The sequence below is a fragment of the Toxorhynchites rutilus genome, chromosome 1 (assembly GCF_029784135.1).
Source record: "Toxorhynchites rutilus septentrionalis strain SRP chromosome 1, ASM2978413v1, whole genome shotgun sequence".
Taxonomy (NCBI): Eukaryota; Metazoa; Arthropoda; class Insecta; order Diptera; family Culicidae; genus Toxorhynchites; species Toxorhynchites rutilus.
Window position 1 is genome coordinate 45,062,120 of NC_073744.1, and position 21,511 is coordinate 45,083,630.

A 21,511-nucleotide genomic window follows, 5' to 3' on the forward strand; every position below is an offset into this window, starting at 1 on the left:
AAAAGCGCGAACCCGGCGACATGTTTGTGCACAGTTAAAACACACAACGATGCGCTTCTGCGTGACCACAGAGACCACGCCAACAGATTCACCACCGTCGCAGCAGCCTTCCCGCTTGTCACAAAATCTGACCACTTATTCCAGCAAACAACGAATTTACGGACCACTGCATCCGCCATCTGCTAGCATCACCACGTCTTCCGTGATTTGCTATAGATCGATGCGCAACGATAGACAATCGGTTGGTACAATCTCGCCCAACCCAAAAAGCAACATCCATTGAGCATCGAGCGTCCTCTGCTGACGCCCCTGCTGTTCCCCTCCGAACTGACAGTTTATTATGGTTAGCACTTAATCGAATTTTTAGTGTTTCTTTTTTCAACCAGCCGTTCTCAACATTTTTCGAATCACAGCCCCCGGGTTCCGTTCCGGCGGGCTTATCCGATGTCTGATGATAATGATGCGATGATCATCCTCACACATAATTTAATCTAAGCAATGATATTACCATCGGCGGCAACAAAGGACCGGCATGAATGTCTAGGGGGGGGGTCGCTACTGCTACCACCATTCTTGCGCTTGTTTATCGTGCGGTTCCGGCCGCAGTTTTGTAACAAACGAGGGTAATCGGCAGTCATCCGTTGTAAGGAACAAGAAAAAAAGGGACGCAACAACAGGAAAATATGGAACGAGGCTCGCTCCCTTGCCAGAGGGTGATATTTATGGGAGTAGCAGCGCCGCAGAAGCGATAAAAATAATATTATTCCAATATAATAATAATTCAGTGGGATGTTTTTAAACACCCGTGTTTTCACGGCCGAGTGCGCGAAACTTCCCGGAGGCGCTTTTCTCACCATACGCAGAGGCAGAAGGGCACCGCAAAAGGGCTCTGATTGGTGTTGTTTATCCACAACAGCTTGCCGAGTGGCTGGAGTGACCTCCAGGCATAGGAGCAAACAATACCAATCTAAAAAGATAATAATCCGATAAATTGGTTTGCGAAAATTATCCTCCGACGGTGCGCGGCGGTGGTGGCCTTCCGGAATTGGTAGAACACACGTGCAAAGCTTTTTTTTTGCTCTCACTTTGTTGAAGGTTTGGAAACTTTTTTTTCCAAAGAATGCTGGACCGTTTTCCTGGGCCGTATGTTATTGGAACCGCTTTGAAAGCTAGCTATGCGTTGAATGTTTGCTCGAAAAACACCGAAGATCCATTCGAGGAATAAGAGTGAAGCATAGCAAAATAAAAACTCGTAATCAAAACAATACCCCAAGAAATATTTTATTCATATTCACACACATAATCACCGCATCACCGCATCACGTTCGTTGTTGGGTTTTTGGGCATCGTCGATAAACGTCGTCGTCGTCTTCCGTTGATGAAGAATTGTTTATCTTTCAAAAATCAGAAAAGAAAATACCACCGAATGAGAAAGAAAAAAAAAGGTTGAAGCAGGACTCCGCAGTCCACTACACGTCTCTGCAGGCAAACAGAAGAGGGGCAGCAAGAGGTATGAGAAGTAGAGCTTAAAATAATAAAAAGATGACAGCAGCAGCAGCATCAACAAAAGAGCCCAGCAAATCAGCATACGAGGAGTCGTCAGTCAGGTGGTGAGGAAGATGAAATTGCAAAAAAAAACACAGTTTCGAGCGGACAAAAGTCGAGGTGCGTGAGCCGAAACCATTCTCGGGGATTTCTTCGAGATATGTGAGAATATTATCGTTTTGAAAATATTTTTAAAAAGTCGGAACTATTGAATTTACTAGTTGGCCCGGCAAACTTTGTTCTGTCATATATTTTTTATAGTAGAGATTTTGGTAGTTGAATAAAAAATAACTACTCAACGATTGTCAATGTCAGTGCCTGATATTTGTGAATGACAGTCGACCGTTATCAGATTTTTTTGATACATTGTATATCCACCTACGTTTTGTTCATTTTCCATCTGTTATATGCAAGGCAATTAAAAGAATTAGGGTCGCATGTTACATATATCCCGAAAACTGATTGGTTTGGAATTCGTTCGACATCGACTTTTGCATTCTGAAAATCGTTCGACTAAAATTCAATCGTATTATGATAATGTGGCCATCCTGCCGTGACGCAAAACAAACGTCGAAATAATACATCCCATATTTGTAGAGCAATTCACGCTCCATCAGATTGGCAGTCCCGAATGCAATTTCAGATTGTTAGAGCTTGGATGAAAATTATTACTCGATGTTATTTGAATACTTAGAAGACAAATTTCTGATCCGAATTCCATGTATTTCCGTCAAAACTTCATCCATAATATAAAATCATTGTCAATGAAGAGAAAGACAGAGAATGCTCAAATCTCTGTCACCTGGAACATATAACTGATACGGGAGAGCTAAAATTTTTTTTGATAAGTTTAGTTTTAAGATCATGTTTGCCACTCGAAAATCCATTACCATTTTCGCTTCACAGAACTGAAACACTAAGCTCAATGTTGTCTTTGTCGAATTGCAAGGTTGCTACGTTTACACAACGCGGATAACAGAATGCAAAATTCCGTTCCATCTGGACAATTCTGACTCAGTCGAACTTCAGAGTAAGGGTGAGTAGTTGATAAGTAAACTGAACTGGAGTTTCAAACAGAAAATAAACAATCGATTTTCCCAGGGCGTGTTTGGCAAATAACTAACCTAGAAATGTTTGTATGAGGTAATCCATTCAATTAAAAAAATGCCATTCAACCGAGCAACATTGTAATGAAGCTCATCAAAGACTTTTTTTTTTGTTTGTTCGTGCTGTCATGACGATGCATCGTATTTTAGCCCCCATAGCTCAGTATAAAAAAGCTGTGTTGGCGTTGCTCATGATAGCATTTCGAAATGTATTTTTCCTCACGCCACTTCTGTTGATAGTGTCGTAGGATTCGCAGTAGTTCGCTCTCTATCCTCGTCGTGTACATTTCGACCATGAATTGTAGACACAGTTCGGTAGTCGTGGAATGAAGTTGTCCTGATCGCATCGAATTATCATACGATACACGAAAAAATAATCGAGCGCTCTCTTTTGTTTGTTTCGTCTCATCAAGCCACATGTGCATAAATATTTATTCAAAATGAGTAATGATGTTCATAATGAATGAAGTATCCTTGACAGGATATAGTTTACGACCTATTCTCATGTCATGTCTTTTTCGTGTATAATTTCATTGGAATCGGTCGAACCGTTTCGGAGGAGTTCAACCACAAACACCGTGACACGAGATTTTAATACACATTGAAGATTGTGGTAACAGCAATAACTGAATCGCTGAATCGCTGGATAAAGGTATGAATTTTTGTAACTTCATGAGATGGTTGAATGCCGGTTAATGAATAATAAGCTTGCAACAAATTGTAAACGTGCAATTCCCGTCGATCTTTTTACACTTAAAACTACCAGAATATGTACAGAATTTTGAGAATTCATACAGAATTTACAGATTTTTAAAAATAAGGTTCCAATTTTATACAGTAATTATTTTAAACCATTCAATTTTAATTTTTTTTCTTCCAACATGAGATGAATCTCTTCTTATTTGACATGCATTGATTGCGTAATGTCCTGCATGTTCGATACGAGGAAAAAAATCAAAAATCTACGTCGTACATGAATCGGTTAGTCTTACAATAAATAAATTTCAAAAAAAAAATTATAGAAAAGCCAAGTGAATATGAAAATTGAATATGCACTCATGCACACACGCTCATTCTATTTTTCTTACAAATTTGAGTATCTGAATAAGCCATTGATATGGTTTGACGTAGGATTATGCTTTTGGGAACATATTGAGAGTACAAATTTGAAAAACTGAACATCGATCACATCACTAAAATTGGCCAAATTATGAGATGTCGATTTATATTGCAATCAGTGTTTGCCAAATGATCCACTCATTGAAAAAATCGCTTTCGTTCGTTCAAATATGATCTTTCAGGAAACATTTCCCCCAGCGGTATTCTTTTGTTGTTATGTGTTGCAAATCACGACACAAAAGAGAACGAGACAACTCTGCATCGGCTCGCACTTTATTGCACACCAGCATGCAAGCAAAGCTATCATATACGCTTTCAGTGCAGAAAGCTTATTTTCTTCTTTGCCTCTAACATATGCATACCGACCCCTCCATGCATCATGAAACAGCAGGATCGTACGGACAACGCAAAGCGAAAGATTCATATTCAGCTAATGTAGCAGATCCTGATTTTTAAGTCTCAGAGAGTGCAAACTATATGATTATTTAGCTCGATAGAGGCTAAGGAAGGGTAGCCAGATTATATTTTCCATTTTTAACGCCGCTATCCCTTGAAATATGTATATTCATATAGACCGCATAGTTTTACTAGCAACACCGCTCCAGTGAGAAGCAAAAACTCTCGCGTTTTATCCCTTTTCCCATTCGCTGCTCTCCGCAAATGATGACGTAATTTTTCTTGTATCATTTTTTGCTTTGCACTTTTCTGTGCAGTGGGTTTCGCTATAGTAAAATGGGACGATATATGCGCTTCAAACAGGCTTCGTATGCAGGCTTCGAAAATAGTGTGCCATGTTTGATACAGCTCGAATATGCAAACAACAGTCTTCGTTCCTCTCTTAGTTGAATCACTAAATGTTACACAAGTGATTACTGACATTCATACAAGTATCTGAATGATCCTCTCATATTTGGTTATATGTTCGTGAGAGTTTACTTGCATGACACATTGTGTATCATTCGATTTTGATCGAAATCCAAACACTGATTGCAATCGATTTCATCACTTACTTTTAATCTAGTACAATATGAATGATTATTAAATGATTTTAAAATTTCCAATAGTTCATGCAAATGTTCAAGCAGATCGCAAGGCGTTCTCCTAACACGGAATAATCGGTACAGTCCATGTTAGGAACAGGCATTGTGGTCTACACAAATGGACAGCCGATCAGGTTAGGGATTCTGACAATCCGAACATTAAAGACTATTTCTTTGGGGACAAAGCGTTTGAATCTCATTTGATAATTTGTGAGCAATAGAAAACAACATCCGATTCACTAATGTTTTTGAATCGTTCAATCTTGATTCAAATCATTGACTTTAGACTTTAGACTCTAGACATTGAAAATTCGGACTTTTCAATCAAAATTAGAGAGTCTACCGAGCTGAGAGCCGTAAACATTTTTAGTTATTGTCGTTTGAATTTTTGATGAAAATAAGATTCAGAGGGAAGAAACATTCTCAAAGATCTATTGAGTTGCAAGATGCGGATCACAAAATACTTACGATGCAATTGTTTGTGATTATTTTTAAGAACAAATGAGTTTAACTCAATCCAGCAAATAGTGGAGCTCAAATCATTGAATATTCTGAAGTTATCTGCAACAAGATTGCTCCCACTGGAATCCGTCGTTGAACATAGCCTACGGAGTTCTTTACTTTTCGAGTTAAATACGAAACTAAACAGCGGAAGGAATTTTTGAATCATAAATCATAAAAAAAAATCTATTTTACTTTTTTAAACTACGTTCTGCTGTTGAATTCACTCAGATAAACTAGGAAACCAGAACTCTTTATCTTACTCTTTGGTTAATATATGCCCATTGTGGAATTCTGATCAGAGTATTTACCCAGTACTACGTATGTTACATGGAGTGTGTAATAGGATAGTGAACGTCAAAAGAGGGTTTGTTTTGAGAAATAGTTTTCAGTCGGATGAGCGATAGATAGCAGGATGTGACATTGGCGATCCTGCCAGATATCAGAAATCCTGTTCATTTACTTATGTTTCTATTGTTGTGAATATTGCGGAAGAGAAAACCTGAAAATACTTGAGGTAAGGAACATACATTTGTTTTGATTTCATGACGCGGAGTGAGATGGAAGCTGAATGAAAGAAATGGTTAGCCGGTAAAATACCCTGCCCAACGATGTTACAATTGAGCCTGTGGAAAACCAATGTTAAAAAAAAAGTTGAGCTGGTGAAAGACCATGGCCAACAATGTCTTATCGATTGAGTTTGGAAAAGCCCAAAAACAAAAAAAAAATTTGACCGGTTGAAGACCAACGTTTAAACATGTTGAGTCGGGGAAATACGTGAAATTTTAATTGCAAAAAGTTCAGTCTCTGAGTAGAATAATAGAGGCTGGTGGATGAAAATTTTGGTCAACAACTAAAAGGTTTCGTTGGGATTAGCCAAGGTCACCGAGTGTAAAGGTGTAATGTCATGTTAACAGCTAATTTTACGTATAAAAGTAGCAGATAATGAATGCACTGTATATCACTGCTGCTACGATTGGATCTTAACAAACAGGATTGAAAAGCGAATCGTAAACTTGAACAAAGATGATACGGGTGTTTGGTTTATTTCTGTTGCTATAAAATAGGATGCCATAAATTTTGTATAGTAGATTCTTCAAGATACAAATAGTTCGGGCGATTTTACGAGAAAAAACAGTTTCAAAGAGAAGAAAGGAAGATAATTTCAATATAGTTTTAATAGTTTTTTTTTTGGCATGAAAATGAACAGAACCAAATGTAATCTCATAACATGTTCGAAGAATAAATATTTCTAATAAGGCTATTGTGTATATTTTGATTGATAGAGGAGAAGGAGAAGAGCTATTAGATAGTATTCTGACTATCCCGTTAGAGTGTGTGGTGCGGATTAACACAAACAAAAAAAAATTGAATTGAAGTTGAAACGGCTGAAGCTCAGAATTCAAATGACAGTCAAAAAATGACGAATCGACGAACGACAAAAATAATTGAAAAACCGTAACCTTACACAAAACCTGTATAAAAATCTTTGTCAGTTGACTTGACACATACGCAGTTTTGTTTACTTTGTGCGGGAGGAGAATGTGGAATTCTGATCAGAGTATTTACCCAGTACTACGTGTGTTACATGTAGTGTGTAACAGGATAGTATGGAATGGTGAACGTCAAAAGAGGGTTTGTTTTGGAAAGTAGTTTTCAGTCGGATGAGCGATAGATAGCAGAACATCACACCCAGAACAATACATCAAATGTAAGGTCGCAGTATCAGATTTTAGAAATTTTGGGCAGTATCTGAAGAACCCACAAAGTCTTCGTTGGAGTTGAAGCCGTTGAAACAGTTATTGAACTGAACGAGAGCAGACAAATAACCATTTGTTGCAATGAATTGGTAAACGTTTGAACAATAAAAATTAAAAGAATAATGATAAAAATGAAAACATACCGGTTAATTCATCTAGCGTAAAAAAAATCAATATCCCCTTTTCATTCGTTGACAGTTATTCAGTTTTTGAATCTACGCTTTCACTCGTTGGCAGTTATCCAGTATGCTATCATTACAAGTCAACATTGCAACATTAAATAAACAGGAATTCTCCGCAAAAAGAGTGGAATCGACTAAATATTTTTGTGCAGAACGGTTACTCGAAGAGTCTCGGAGACTCGAGGAGTATTAGCAGTGTTCAGGGTAAACCGAAACTACGCTTCATTCCAAACTGGTTGAATATTTTCTAGTGAAATAAGCAGAAAACAATGACACTTTGTTGCATTGTAACAATAGCAACTGAAAACAAATTTAAACGTGAACAAAATCTTGTTGGGAAATATAGTCGAATTCGGTTGAAAGTGTTGTCAAAGTTTGTGAAAGTTCGCTTTAAATCTGTCGAAAAATTGCATCATTTCCGCTGATAAAAAGTCCAAAATCAATTTAAAAATTACAAAAATGAAGGGGGAAGGGTGGTTTTTGACTATTCTTTCAGCAACTTTAATTGAGCTGAGGCTTGCTAGCTAATACTAAGTTTAATGTTTTCATCTGTGCAGAAGTTGGTGAGCCCTTCTCTCGATATTCTACCATCACTTATCACCGTGTTTAACCCCTTAACCTTTAATTTCCTAGAGAGCGGACTAAATCCAAAGTACAGTCGACAGCCTTCTCACGACAGCTGACTCGGGTAAACTGAAACACCGCTGCATTGTTGAAGCTGTCACAGCGACAGAATTATCGAAATAGCAGACACAGAAAAATGAACAGTCTACTCGACCCACTATGTTCGGGGCATGACAAATCAATCAAATTCGACTGCTCAAATACAGTGCTCTCTTATGCATTTCTCCTCTGTGGCCATTACACGTCCAACGTATGGTTGTGGGTACTAGTCAGGGCTCGCAAAGTCATATTCAACTGAGGATAGTCGGCGGACTATGAAGAAATTCGCCTTCGCATTCAGTTCGAAATGAGTTTTGGCTTCTTCCAACAGTTTTTCCGTCAACATGACTCAACGGTCATTCGGGCGTTTAGTTGCTATCCTCCTCTACTCAATGCATATTGAAGTGATTCCACCCAAAATTAATTCGTTTCTCTCTCTCTCTCTCTCTCTCTCTCTCTCTCTCTCATGTATCACGTAGGTATGCATGTATCGATGTTTGAGTTCAACGTGGTTTGACATACAGGTGAGCTAGATTTGTTTGTATCGTTCACGAAAATCACGTACAGTGTGGTGTTTAGAAACGCTGACAAATTTGTGAAGTTTGTTGATATAAACCCGTTTTTCTGTATTTTTTTTATCTCGGAGACAAAGTGAACTAACATTTTGTTCAGAATTTCTCTCAAACTGCACGCTATATATTTACTAATACAAACGCGAGGACCTTTATAGCATTCCTGGTTTGAGTTCACGGTGGGTAAACATTGAAGCCGTCCATTAATGGTGTAACTACTTTTTTGCATTATAACTCAAGTTTTCGTTTCACTTTATATGGACGTAGAAATACGATTGTGTACGCGGGTAACGAAATTCGTGTCATGGGGAATGGAAGTGTGGCTTGAAGTTAGGTTGAATAAAGAGGCAGATTTGTATTGCTAGAATAGCTCATCAGTCATTCTCACTCTCAACGCTCATCAATTCATTTTCTAGTCAATTAAAATCATGTTGACGGCGAATGCCGTAATAGTTCTAGTCGAAGCGAAGTCGAGTCGATTTTCGTTTTTCATCGATCCAATATTTTCGAATGATCAGAACTCTCAAGCAATGCGACTGAGATATAAATTTCTCCCAACTAGGTCCTTAAATGGAAGGATGCTGTCGAGATAATACTTTCCCACCTTCTAAGTGGCTCAATTATGTGTGTTTACCCAACTATTCACACTTTCTCCGATTTCCCGAGACTATTTGCGCCTCTTCTAGCGCGGCTTTTGTGGCCAATTTGAATCCCTTCGGCAAATCACAATAAACATATTCTGTTTCAACCAAAATATTCTTACCATAAGAACCGTTCACTCTTTCTCCACACTTCTCACAATCGCCCCCGTATCAAATGTCCTTTTTGTCTCGAATCTGGCTTCCACACATATCATCAGCATTCCTCAAGTAGCTTTGTTTGTTCGAAAATTAACTTGAATTTGACTTCCTCACAGCACACAAAGTGAATGTGAATGCGTGCATGGTAATCGGATACTTTTTCGGGTTCTTTTGCGCCCGCTCCGCTCTTTCAGAATTGTAATAGCTATCCTTTCTCTTCCGAGCAATCGGCTTCACTTTTTTTTTGTCGAAACTAGATTCGATTCTGGTGCTGTGCATATATCTCAACACACACACACAATTATCTGGTATTTGCAATAAAAATCTCCAATTTCAGAACATCCCCAAACACTGTCGATACATTAACTGCTGCGTGGATCCTTATTGGCATTGGATCTTGGCGTTCTTTGGCTCCAGCTGTGTGAGCCATCGTTCGCAACCTCGCTCCAACAAATGAATCGTTGGGAGAGGCGAAAAAACTTTGACTCGATTCAAGTAGCCCCTTGGTCAGGATCCGGTCCGTTCATTATCTTTTTCCAGTCCCGTGAATCGATTCTACGCAACACCGAACCCATCATATCATCATCCCTTTGCGGTGCAGTCGCCCATAAATTGCTGAAGTAGTATCGCTAACTGACAGACTGGCACTTCTCGTTCTGTTCATGATCCCAATTAGGTCGAACGAGAAATCAACCAAGAATATATACAGAGAAAAAAAACACACGAAATATTGATGTTGGCGAGCAGATTTTTGTAAAAACATAAAGCAAACAAATTTAGTGCGATATAATGGGGGGGGGGAGGCGAAAGAGATCGCAAGTGATTTACCCCGAAATCCGCTTATAAAAGTGAATGACGCAAAATATATGTGGCAGCGGATCTGTGTCAGACGAATTCGTGAATCCACGAGGATGTTCCGTGTCGCTTCCTCATCTCTCAGCGCATATCATCATCATTCAGCGTGGGGTTATGTATATATATTTTTTATGCTGCACAAATATTTGAAGCGCAGCATAGCAGCATAGATATTTCGCACTCTTCCAACGAACGACACCATCATCGGAAATCGATGCCTAATCCTGTTACCAGGAACTTTCGATGAACGGTGATGGTAAACAAATCTTTGCGATGCTCAAATATTGAGAGGCTTAAGGATGATTTGCTTTCTTTACAGTGGAGTAAAGGAATAAAAAAGATGAAATACACGTGTATGGGAAAAATTGGAATATATGGACGAAATGCGAACACCCATCTCGAGATGTGTTAATAAATATTCCGGTCACATACGAGAGATTTTGGACTGTAAGCTGCTTGAAGTGCGATATTTGCTTCGAGCTGTAATCGTTTTATGAAAAGCCTCTTCTATATTAAGGAACACCATTTTATGTATCACTTAAAAGGAATCCGTTATTTTTCTGGAAAATTGTAAGTGTGTACGCTAACGGTTAAAATTCGATAAATGGTTTTGATGCTCTCAATTTTAACCAAAGGAATTAAACAAATTGATCCAACACGATTGAACTATTGATGATTATAGCTGGGGTTTGAGTGGAAAATGTATCCAATTGATCGTATACTAGGTGTAAAATATGGAACGAATGATTCATGCTACAGAGCATTTACAATATAGTACAGATTTAGCTTTAATATACTTGGTAAATATTCATGTAGAGTTTTCGACAAGTAATGTTCAAAGCTTTGCACGTCGAAACAACAACAAAATTACAAAATTAGAGATAACTTGTCGTTTGTTTTATTCCATCAGTGAACCTTCATAATAATAAGTAATATCGAATGTTCCCATGCCAATCCTTTCAGTTGTAAAACGGCATTGGTTGCATTCCTCCATCTTCTTTTAAAATTAACAATATCTTTTGCGATCGATTTGGGTTCAAAGAGTCTCCGCCTCAACTTCATTTTCCATCATGTTCCACTGGACGTAGAATTGGTTAATTTGTCGGTTTGCTGTTTTGGGATTGATCTAAGGTAAATGATGTTGGCTTGTCTGATTTTGAGTTTTTTCACGCAACTAGTAAATGCAAATCGATGCTTCTCCCTTAAAAATCACATGTGATCAAGACGAAATTGGTTCTGCTGAAAATCCCCAAATCTCTAATAATACCATAAGGCGTTTAAAATATGCAATTTTTCTTGGTTTGATCATGGTTTGTCCTGTTTGAAAAATTACTATTTTCGAACGAAAATATTAGAATTTTTTTTTTTTATTTTATTTATTTCACTTCGTCTTAGATTTAAAAAAAACATCTCACAGACTGACAAATCTTAAATACTACCTAATATTCCTAATTCTACGTTTAAAAACACATTTAGATACATTAAAATCGAAGTGAGAATTTTCAAGTAGAAGTTGCATTTCTCATTGTTCTGAGTTTACTGTTATCAAATATATCATTCGGGGGTCTCCGTAGCCACATTGGTTGCGCGTTCGCTTAGTAAGCGATCGATCGTGAGTTCAAAACTCAGGGCCCTCATTGACCATCTTTGTGTTGTTACAGAATAACTACGTCCACGCAACAATCATCAGCGATGGAGATCGATCCACGGTCGAAATAAGATCGATTCATCCATACAAATGCTCTGCTCTGCAAGAAACATCGGGCTGCTGCTATTCTATTAACAACTCAACAATGATCATACCAACTGTCTCCGCTGTCCGGTCTAACTGGACAATGGAAGAACAGAACGAATACTCTTACGCCTAAATGGCTACTGTGAAATGCAATGTACCATATGCAATGGTATAGAAGGAATACTATAACGCCGAAAAATGGCAACTGTGTAATGTGCTAATTATAGATATGATAAACATGTGACACGTACACGATTAAAATTCGGCTCTATTACAGCTAAAATGCTAGTGAGCCTGAAATAAACAAATGGGATAAAAAAAAATATCATTCGTAATTTAGGCTTTCTTCATGATGTTGCCTTTTCTTGAGCATTTTAAAGGTGAACAGCACTCAACACAGAGAAACTTTTAGCGAATTCGTTTTCAAACTGAGTTAGTGCCACACTGACTCTGTAATAAAAAAACGTTTTCAGTTTCACGAATGCCTTGGTTTGTTGGTGTGCGTTATATAGTCCTATATTTATATATGCGACGACAAATGTACAGTGTCGACGTCTGGTGGCGATATTAGTGCTTGGGGGTAAATTATTCTCTATCAGATTAGAAGGGCCAAGTGCAGTGTAAAAATATAAATGTTTGAATGAAAATTTTTTACTTCATATTGTTTGATTACCTAACACATGTAGTCCTGGCACTCACTTAACCATTTGTCGATGCATTTCCTGTTTGTTTTTAAAAATAATTACTGTTATAATATAAAATCATCATTGGACACAGTTTTCCTTCAATGTGTTTCCGTGATATCGATAAAAAAAAAAGGAAAAGCAGCAGGTTTTCCATTTTCATAGTCTTTATTTTTAGATTTTCCAAAACAATACAACTTGACAGTTCAGTATAGTTGTATTGGTGAACCCGAGTGCCAACCCGTGAAACATCTCAGTACGAAACTAACAACTTTCGGGCGAGCCTAGTGCGACACTATGTTGAAACTGAGTGGATAAAAACACGTTTTGACAGCAGTTAGTGTGGCACTGGGGTTGAAGCTGAACAATTCGCTATTTATTTTTGCAACTCGCCAAGCGGCCGCCATAGTAATCAAGTTGACAAACCTCAAAGCATCGGACAAATCATGATCAGAATTGAGGTCAACAAGATGCATTAATTACATGATTTAGATATATAAATCTAATGCAAATGGTGTGCAAGCATGATTCTTACAAATATTTGTATGTGTTATAATCCAGAAAAGTTTTGAATACGTACCAAATAATCAGGAATTCGAATCAAGTTTCGAGGCTTGATTCATATTCCGAGCGGTAGATGTTTGAACACTCTGTTTTCAGGCGAAGACAGTAATAGTTCACAAATTAGGGTTCAAGGGCAGTCCAATTCTGGCGCAATAATATAAAAAGACCTAACACCATTTGCAAACATATGTATGTAAGCTCTTTCCTTGCCAAACATAGGTTGCAGGCGTAAACAAACGAGAGCGAAATTGATTTTCATGGTCAGGTTTTCGCAATATCGCAATATCGAAACCGGATTCCTGAAGTAACAGATTTAACTCTATTATATACAGTATATTTTATTATAGTATTTTTGAAAATATTTCAAAAATGACTTTTTTCAAGAAAAAAAAGTAATATTACAAAGATAATTGGTTATTATGAGTACAATGGAGTGAAAATCGTGGGTTTTGAAAATTTCTAATTGAAAGCTCACCAGGAATTATTTAAGGTGAAGGTGGAAGCTAGCCACAAATGGCTGCCACAATGGCGCTCATTTCTTTCATCTACCTCCCTCACCCCTCACCCGAAAATCAATAATTTTGCGAAACAGTGTGAAGAAAATGATCGTTTTCGCACACTTCCCATCAAGTAATATCAAACGAACTCTAATCGATCACTCACAAGATATTAAATTTTCATCTGCCGTCGCACTGTATAGTGAAAAACATCGGAAAACTCGAGCTAGTGCTCTTAAAGTTAAATTTTCATTTTTCAATTTTCGGCAATGGTTTTGTTTGTATTGGTGAAAGCATCGTTATTTCTTCGACACTGATGCCAGACAACATCATCGAAACAACTATAAAAACCACTCAATGAAATGTTATTCATGAGTTTCATGTCATGAAAATCAATAGAATAAAATTGTGTTGATATCAATACAATTATTATTTTTTCGTGTAATGGGTCTATAATGTAAGTTTTAGCAACTTTAACATTGGGTAAGAAAATTGTATTTCAGAGCTCGTAACACCGCCACGGCTGCCTATGGTTTAAAAAACAGTAAACGGAACAGTATTACATTCAATCAAAATGCCTCGGCCAACGAAGAGAAGGGTTAAGGCTCTCCAACTTGAACATGTGCAATAAGATCAACGAAGGAAAATATTAACGAATTATCAACATCGAGTTACTATGCGGAAGAACTTGTATATATGTATATATATATAAATATATATATATATATATATATATATATATATATATATATATATATTTGTATTTGCAATTGTTCATCGGAACATATCGTTCATACATTTTGCTTTAGTATTGAATTGTTATTTTTTTTCAAATGTATTCAAAGACTCGTGTCAATGAAGCGCCACACAGTCTGATAAGTGAATTGATCTATTTACGTGTGCTTTGCTCTTCTCTCACAAACACTATTACCCCATTTTTAACACGTGGGTTTACCTATACTACGACAATGGCTACCTTCCACCTTCACCTTAAAATGATATTGCAGCGGAATTAGAAAATATAGGAGTTAGGTGTCGAAGAACAATTTCTAGAGCGTTCAGAGAGCTTCAATTTAATTTATAGAAAAGAATTAAGTTTTTGAATGCATTTTCGGGATACAAATATTAAAAACAACTTGAAAACCACTGACTGTTAAGTTTTCTACTCTCAAAATGTTTCTTAAATCTGCCACTTTAGATGTTTTATATAAAATATGAAAAATTAAAAGTATAATTTTTTCTCATTTTTCAAATGGAAGCAAAAGAATCGTCTTACGTAACGTACTTTTTGATGTACAGTCAATTTTGTCAATCAAGTTTCCGTAATTATCGATTGATTGTATTTGCATTACTTTTCATGGTTTCGAGACCATTTATGGAAAAAGAGGAAAATTTGATTGTTTGGACCATTTAAAATCATAACTCAAAAACGGCAGGAATCACATTTCTGATTTTAAGATATCTTATGTAAAAAACCTCGTTTTCAAGAAAAAAAAATATATAAAATTATAGCGCTCTTGGTCCCGAAACCATGAAAATTATAGAAAAAAAAACAAATACAATCGATAATTACGAAGACGAAATCCAGTTGCTTTGCGGGTATAATGTTTTTTCAAAAACTCTAGCTAATTTAATTTGATATATCGATCATCTAAATCGGTCCAGAAGTTCAAAAGTAATGTTTTTTTTAAATTGCATTTTTACTGTTCGGAATATGAGTCAGCAACAATACCTGAATTTTTTTTGGTTTTTTTTTATTTTATTTTTTATCATGAATATGTATTTAAAAAATAATTTTACTGTAGGCTTAAAGGCATTTTTGCAACCAAAAATCTAATTAATTTCGCGAAACAGTACCGTTTAGAGAAATGTTTAATGGCTTGATCGATTCTCTCTTCATCAATTTTCTTTTTTTCTCTCTCTCTATTATTGTGACATTCAACACATTTCGGCTGGTTCGTCACTTTTATTTCCATTTTTAGAAGAATGTCGGGAGTGAGAACTCTTTAGTTAATAACTCAGCTACAAAAACGTTCCAATTTGAGTTTGTTATAGAAACCGATAGATGGGATTCTGATCTATCATCCACATTGTCAACTTCAGCTGGGAATGTGTTTGCAGTTGAGTTATGACCAAAAAAAAAATGGTGAAAGGAGAAAATCGATCAAGTATGGAACGATTGGAGTGATTTTCGCATTGTTTTTTGATTTGTATATGTAAATTTACATTTTTGTATATGTAAATTTAAAATGTGTGTTGATTTTTTTCACTCGTTTTTTTTTTTTGTTATGGAATATATTCATTTCATTAGGTAAAACAGGGTACTTTTGGATACCCCAAAAATACCCATATTTACCCATTTAGGAACAAAAGTCATTTTTTGTTTTTCTAAAAAATAAATCAACGATACTGAAATGGCAAAATGGTCTACTAATTACCTACTTTTACGTAGTACTGACTGGAATACCGAAAAGTTTGAAAAAACTTTTAATATTGGAATACATTGGTTTCAAATGTGAGTGTTGTTTTTTCGCGCCCATCAGCGTTCTTTGCACCACTCAAAGTAATTCGAATAGCTGAAACCTTAAAAAAAACCTTCGAAAGAAGTTATAGATCAAATTAGGTACACAACTAAGTTCCCGCTGTATGGCAATCTTAGGCAACAACCCGTTTTGACAAATTAGAGACTTTTTTTTGGCGTCATATACTCTCGGTTGTGTGAAAATTGGTTGATTTTATGCCATATAATCTCCATTTGCGGGAAGTGTTGATTCTCTGCTTTGATTCCAAGTAATCGGCAGCTAAAGCTCAATACCAAAAATTGTCGCCCGATCAGGATTCGGCAGATTCTGTCCTTGAAGCTTCAAGATAATATTCTCCAATAGCGATCGGCCAGGTGAAAAAAAAACTACTTATATTTTCATATACACCCCTGTGTCGGAATCCGATCGAATTTGAAATTCAATCGAATTTCGCGACTCGATCGAAAACAACGAATCCTGTAATCCGTACAACTCAAATACAATCGACATGTGCAAAAGTGGCAATCTTGGCTTGACGCAAAACAAACGTCAAACTAATTTATCCGTATATGTGAAGCAATCTACGAGTACTTTCTACCAGATTAAAGCAGTTTTAAATTTTTGAAACTTGAATGAAAATTAGTACTTGATGTTATTTTAATACTTTGAACACGTAGTTCACCCTCGCCTAATTTTTTGTTTATAAAGTTCCTAGCATTTCAACTACAATATCAACAATAATATCAAATCTTTATCAGAAAAAAAGCTTTTCTTCCAAGATTATTTCACCACTTGCAGAAAATCTGTTGCTCTGTTTCATACAACACTTATTTGATACGGGAATGGATTGAAAGCCACGAAAAAACATTTTTTCCCCACTAGAAGATTATTTGTTTATCCCTGGGTCATGCGGAGTCAATAAAATTTATTTTTCAAGTGCATTTTGCTAGAAAAATCAATTTCTTGCACCTTTTTTGCACTTTTTTAACCGAATCGAATTAAAATAAATGTTGTAATTTGTGTAATTCGTATGTTTTAGTTGTTTTAATGAAAGAAAAAAGTTCAAATAATATAATTTTATCGTTCAGAATAATAAACACCCAACATTTGGCGAGAAATAAAATTGAATTATAATTAAGTTTATATATATTTAGAAATCAATAATACTGAAATTTCAGTATCTGCCAAAATGTCAGATGGACCCTCATGATTTGAAACGCTAGCATTAATTGATGAAAAAATGTAGTTCGTTGATTTTTAAATTTCACCTTTAGTAGCAATACTTTCTCTATATAGTGGATTATTAAAAGAAAAGTAACACTTTTTCCCCCTCCTGATTATTGGATCTCTTTTGACATTTCTATTGGATTCTTTTTGACAACCAATTTGATTCTATCCGCATGACCCTGGTTTATCTCATTCATGAAATGTTTCAGCTTCCTGTGGTTTTTCTGATAAACAGCATATATATCAATATTACAGATGAATTGGAAAAAATACATTAAATTGAAATTTCCGTAGACTCACATGGCTTCAAAACAACTTTATGACCATTTTTCAAGCGCTGGCGATGAAAATTTACAGTTCCTATACAATTAGTAGGCTTCCATGTATATTACGAATCAAAGAATTCTACAAAATCATGTTATATTCGTTCAAAAATTTGTAAATTTCTTCTTTGTGCCGTAATTTTAAATCCGGACATTTTGTTATTCATGATTTGAAATCCGGAAACTTTTGCTTTTCATACTGGACACATTTATGCTACTTCTTCAATAAGAAATTTCATCGTTTACATTGATCCGATCCGTCATCTTCTGAATTTACTTTTTATTATTAACATGGGTTTGTGAAACACAAATGTTTGTTTTGATTTTTGCCATTTTTTTATGTCAACAGCTATGTACAATTCTTGACACTACACCGAATTGATACAATAATAACTATCAGTCACATTAATGCAACATACAAAAGATGTTATGGTTATGGTATGATATTGAATATAATAAAAAAGTGCCCCGATTCAAAACCATTACGGTGTGCACAACCACTCTGACGATACCATCAACATCGTCAAATTCATAATAACTATGTTAATCAATAATATTGAAGTTATGATTATGCTTTGGCCTTATAAATTTAATACAGATGTCAATAAAAAAAAATTCGATAAAAAAACAAATATGAAAATTTTTTTCAGCCTAAAAACACAGATTTTATTATGGCAACTGTGGTGTGGATATTGATTTATTTAAATAATGGTCAAGTAAGAAATGTACGTTTCAAGTATTTTTAGCTGAAGGTTTAAAAGTTCTAATATGCCGTCCGGCGTGCAATTCTGAAGGGAGTACGCACTGACCCGAATCAAATGTGGACGGCGACTCCATACATCCAAAGACGCAAATGTGGCCTCCTTTGTTTTGTTTTTATTTCGTGCGTTCAAATACGTCACGATTGTGTGATGGATGGGCACAACATATTTGAGATTTGTCACAAGGAGACCAAGGAGTGTTGAATTATAGAGGCTTTAAACTTTTCAATTCGTATTCCAACAGACGCAGTGCTAAATTATGCAACAAAAAAAATGTGTCAGAAAACTTATTTGCCTGTTTACTTACAAGTTTCGTTGTAAACATGCCGCTGACAGTGGTTAAGGGAGGTCGCATCGAATTGGGAATGCAAACAAACGTCTTTCCATGTGTCACATTTTTGCACTGGGAAATATAAATTGCGAAAATCGATTTAGTGTGTCTCACTACTGGACGGAGAGTTGAGATATTGGTTACATTAGTGGTAAAGCGGGACATACGAGCAACGAGTCAACGACCTAACAAAATGGCTGATGTTCAGTTCCAGCTTGATTACAATAAGTTTGTTTGCTAGACTGGAATCCCGCTAAACATAAAGCTCGAATGAGACTAAGCGAATATATGCTTAAGTTGAAAGAAGTATTCAAAACTGATTCTAAAAACTACGACTTTCCAAAATTTAGAACGAACTGATCTATTCGCAATAGTTATTATTAGGTGGAAGAATTGAGAGACGTTATTTTAGACCAAATAAATAGTCAGATAAGTAAGATATGAACCCATGAAGTGACAATAATTAGGAAGAAGTGATAGCCTATGTTAGACTATTTCTTGGTGAAAATTGGCCTGTTTCGGTCAGCGTTAAATCGTATGACCAGGATGTATTTCTAGTGCCTCATTCCCGGTCCCCTAAAAATAGACATAATCACAGAAAATTACTCACTTGCAAAGCGCGGATCGCTGGCGGTGGACCCGTACCAACCGGCGGCCGAGTTCCGCATGTCCGTGTAGTGGCCGGCGAGCGAGAGGTTGTCCGTGGGGCCACAGTAGCTCTGCACACCCGGGCTGTGGTACAGCGGACCCATTGCGTACGGATTGGCCATATTGCTGGCGGCAGCTGCTGCAGCCGACGTGTTGGAACCGAGAGCACTTGGCGAGTTGACGCTGCTCCCGCCGCTGGAATTGGATCTACGCGTTAGTCGTTTTCGCATATAACAATGGTGGGCGGAGTGAAGTGTGGAAAATACGGAAAACAGAAATGACAAACGATACACAAGTATATTTGCGTTAGAAACGTGAAAGGTAACGTTATTGGGTGTAAGATTTTGCAAGGGTGGTTCTGCTAACCTATAAGGAGACGGCGGATTGGCGCTAAGTTCCAGCTTGCGGTACTCTTCGATTGGACTCAGTATGTCTGTGACGCTGAAAGGCGTCGAGTGGCTATGCAACGAGTTATGCTGAAGGTTCTGCAAGTGCTGTAAACTGGTCAAATGGTGATGATGGTGGTTTCCTTTCGGCGATAAGCTCATAACCAAATCAACACCATTTAAATCGGGCAACAGTCCATGCTCTTGCTCAGAATCTTCTGGATACACTCCAGATACACTGGAAAGTGTGGTTGACATGTACTGAGCCTAATTAGTGAACACAGGAGCACACTTCCAAACACCGATAAACTTTTTTTCTGTTTTTACCATGCACTTCGTATTATACGTACAATGTTTTGTTGTTTGTAGAAACGAACCACCTTGTCATGCCTCAGAGCGTCCTGATCAAAAGTTACTGGAACACACCTTAAGGATATATCGACTGTCACGGACACTTTAGACACTGGTCGACCTTGGCTTAATAATCCTCGTAACTAGGGCAATTGTTCAAACGCCAATCGAGAGTGTGTTCCGGGGAGCATAACACAGGCAAACACTAGTCACGAGTATTCTCGCTGTTGGCCAAAGTATCAATCGAGGATGCTATCGTGATAATAAATGGTCAAATACACCAGACACCGCACTCTTGCCCGGGAAAGCTACGATAACTCAGTACTTGAACTTAAGTCTTCCACTCGAGAAAGTCTCCCGCGCGTATGACGACCGGATCACTCTTTAGCTTGGCAATTGCAATCTAGTGGCAATAATAACAATAAATGATCGATTGATGGATAATAATGGACCACTTTGGGACACTACACCACGACACGCGCGCGCGCCACGTTGAACAAGAGACAACGCTAAATTCACAGTGTTTCACGACAACTTCAAGGTTCATCGAGAACAGAACAGAACATACTTGGCACTGGCGCTGGGAACTTGGAATCTCGGATTGTAACAACACACTCCGCCACACTGTGAGAGAGCGCGAGGATACTCCACTCGACACGGATCCGTCAAATGTATTAAGAGGTCTACAATATACTGACGAGTATGCTTTTTACCATTGCATCTGATAGCTCTCTAAAAACGCTATGCCGCGCACTTAAAGGGAATCAAAGAAAAACACAAGCCACTGCTGCTCATTCCAATACATTCACAGCCTCCTGCTCTGACACACAGCTTCTCTGGCGGGAGTGAATGAAACCTCATAATAATGATTTTCTCTCCGCCAGATGATTTATAACTGAAAACCAATACAACCCCATCCGGAATGTGATCTTCCCGGTCAAACATTTGTTCTCTTTTCGTCCTTCATCGGGCAATTAGTTTGCGTTTCATTCGCTCCTGCAATGCCCAAATCGCCGCTGGAATCCATTGCGCCTGTATTCACACACTATCATCACTCCGGCCACACCCCTCGCAACACCAGCCGTACTCTTTCATCGCTCATGCCAGGATGATCTCTCCCTCTTTCTCCCTCGTTCATTCCAATTCTCACCTGAGTCGGTGGCATTCGCTTCGCTCGCATATTGCAACTCACACACAAACTGCTCTCCCGCTCGCATGCAACCCAAACTCTCTCCCTCTTAACGTTCTCTCTCAACTCTTATTAACCATCCGATTGGTTTTCGAGTGTCCTTATAAAGACACTCGAGAGGCGTGTCTTTTCAATGACAACTATCCAACCA

The 21,511-nt window shown here is 37.3% G+C and overlaps 1 protein-coding gene across 3 annotated transcripts in view; it reads right to left on the reverse strand.

Annotated features, from left to right (window-relative positions):
• LOC129779049 (homeobox protein Nkx-2.1) overlaps positions 1 to 20,886 on the reverse strand; it is a 72,397-nt gene extending 51,511 nt beyond the window's left edge. The window contains exons 1-3 of one of the 3 annotated variants that reach the window (XM_055786320.1): positions 20,171 to 20,886; positions 19,397 to 19,629; positions 18,763 to 18,858 (exon numbers count right to left, since the gene is read on the reverse strand). In XM_055786320.1, the coding sequence (XP_055642295.1) occupies positions 18,763 to 18,858; positions 19,397 to 19,629; positions 20,171 to 20,208 (367 nt within the window). In that variant the 5' untranslated portion in view covers positions 20,209 to 20,886. Of the gene's footprint in view, positions 1 to 18,762; positions 18,859 to 19,396; positions 19,630 to 19,800 lie in introns of all 3 variants that reach the window. The other 2 variants (XM_055786306.1, XM_055786313.1) reach the window with 2 other exon arrangements.
• Between the last annotated feature and the right edge of the window lie 625 nt (positions 20,887 to 21,511).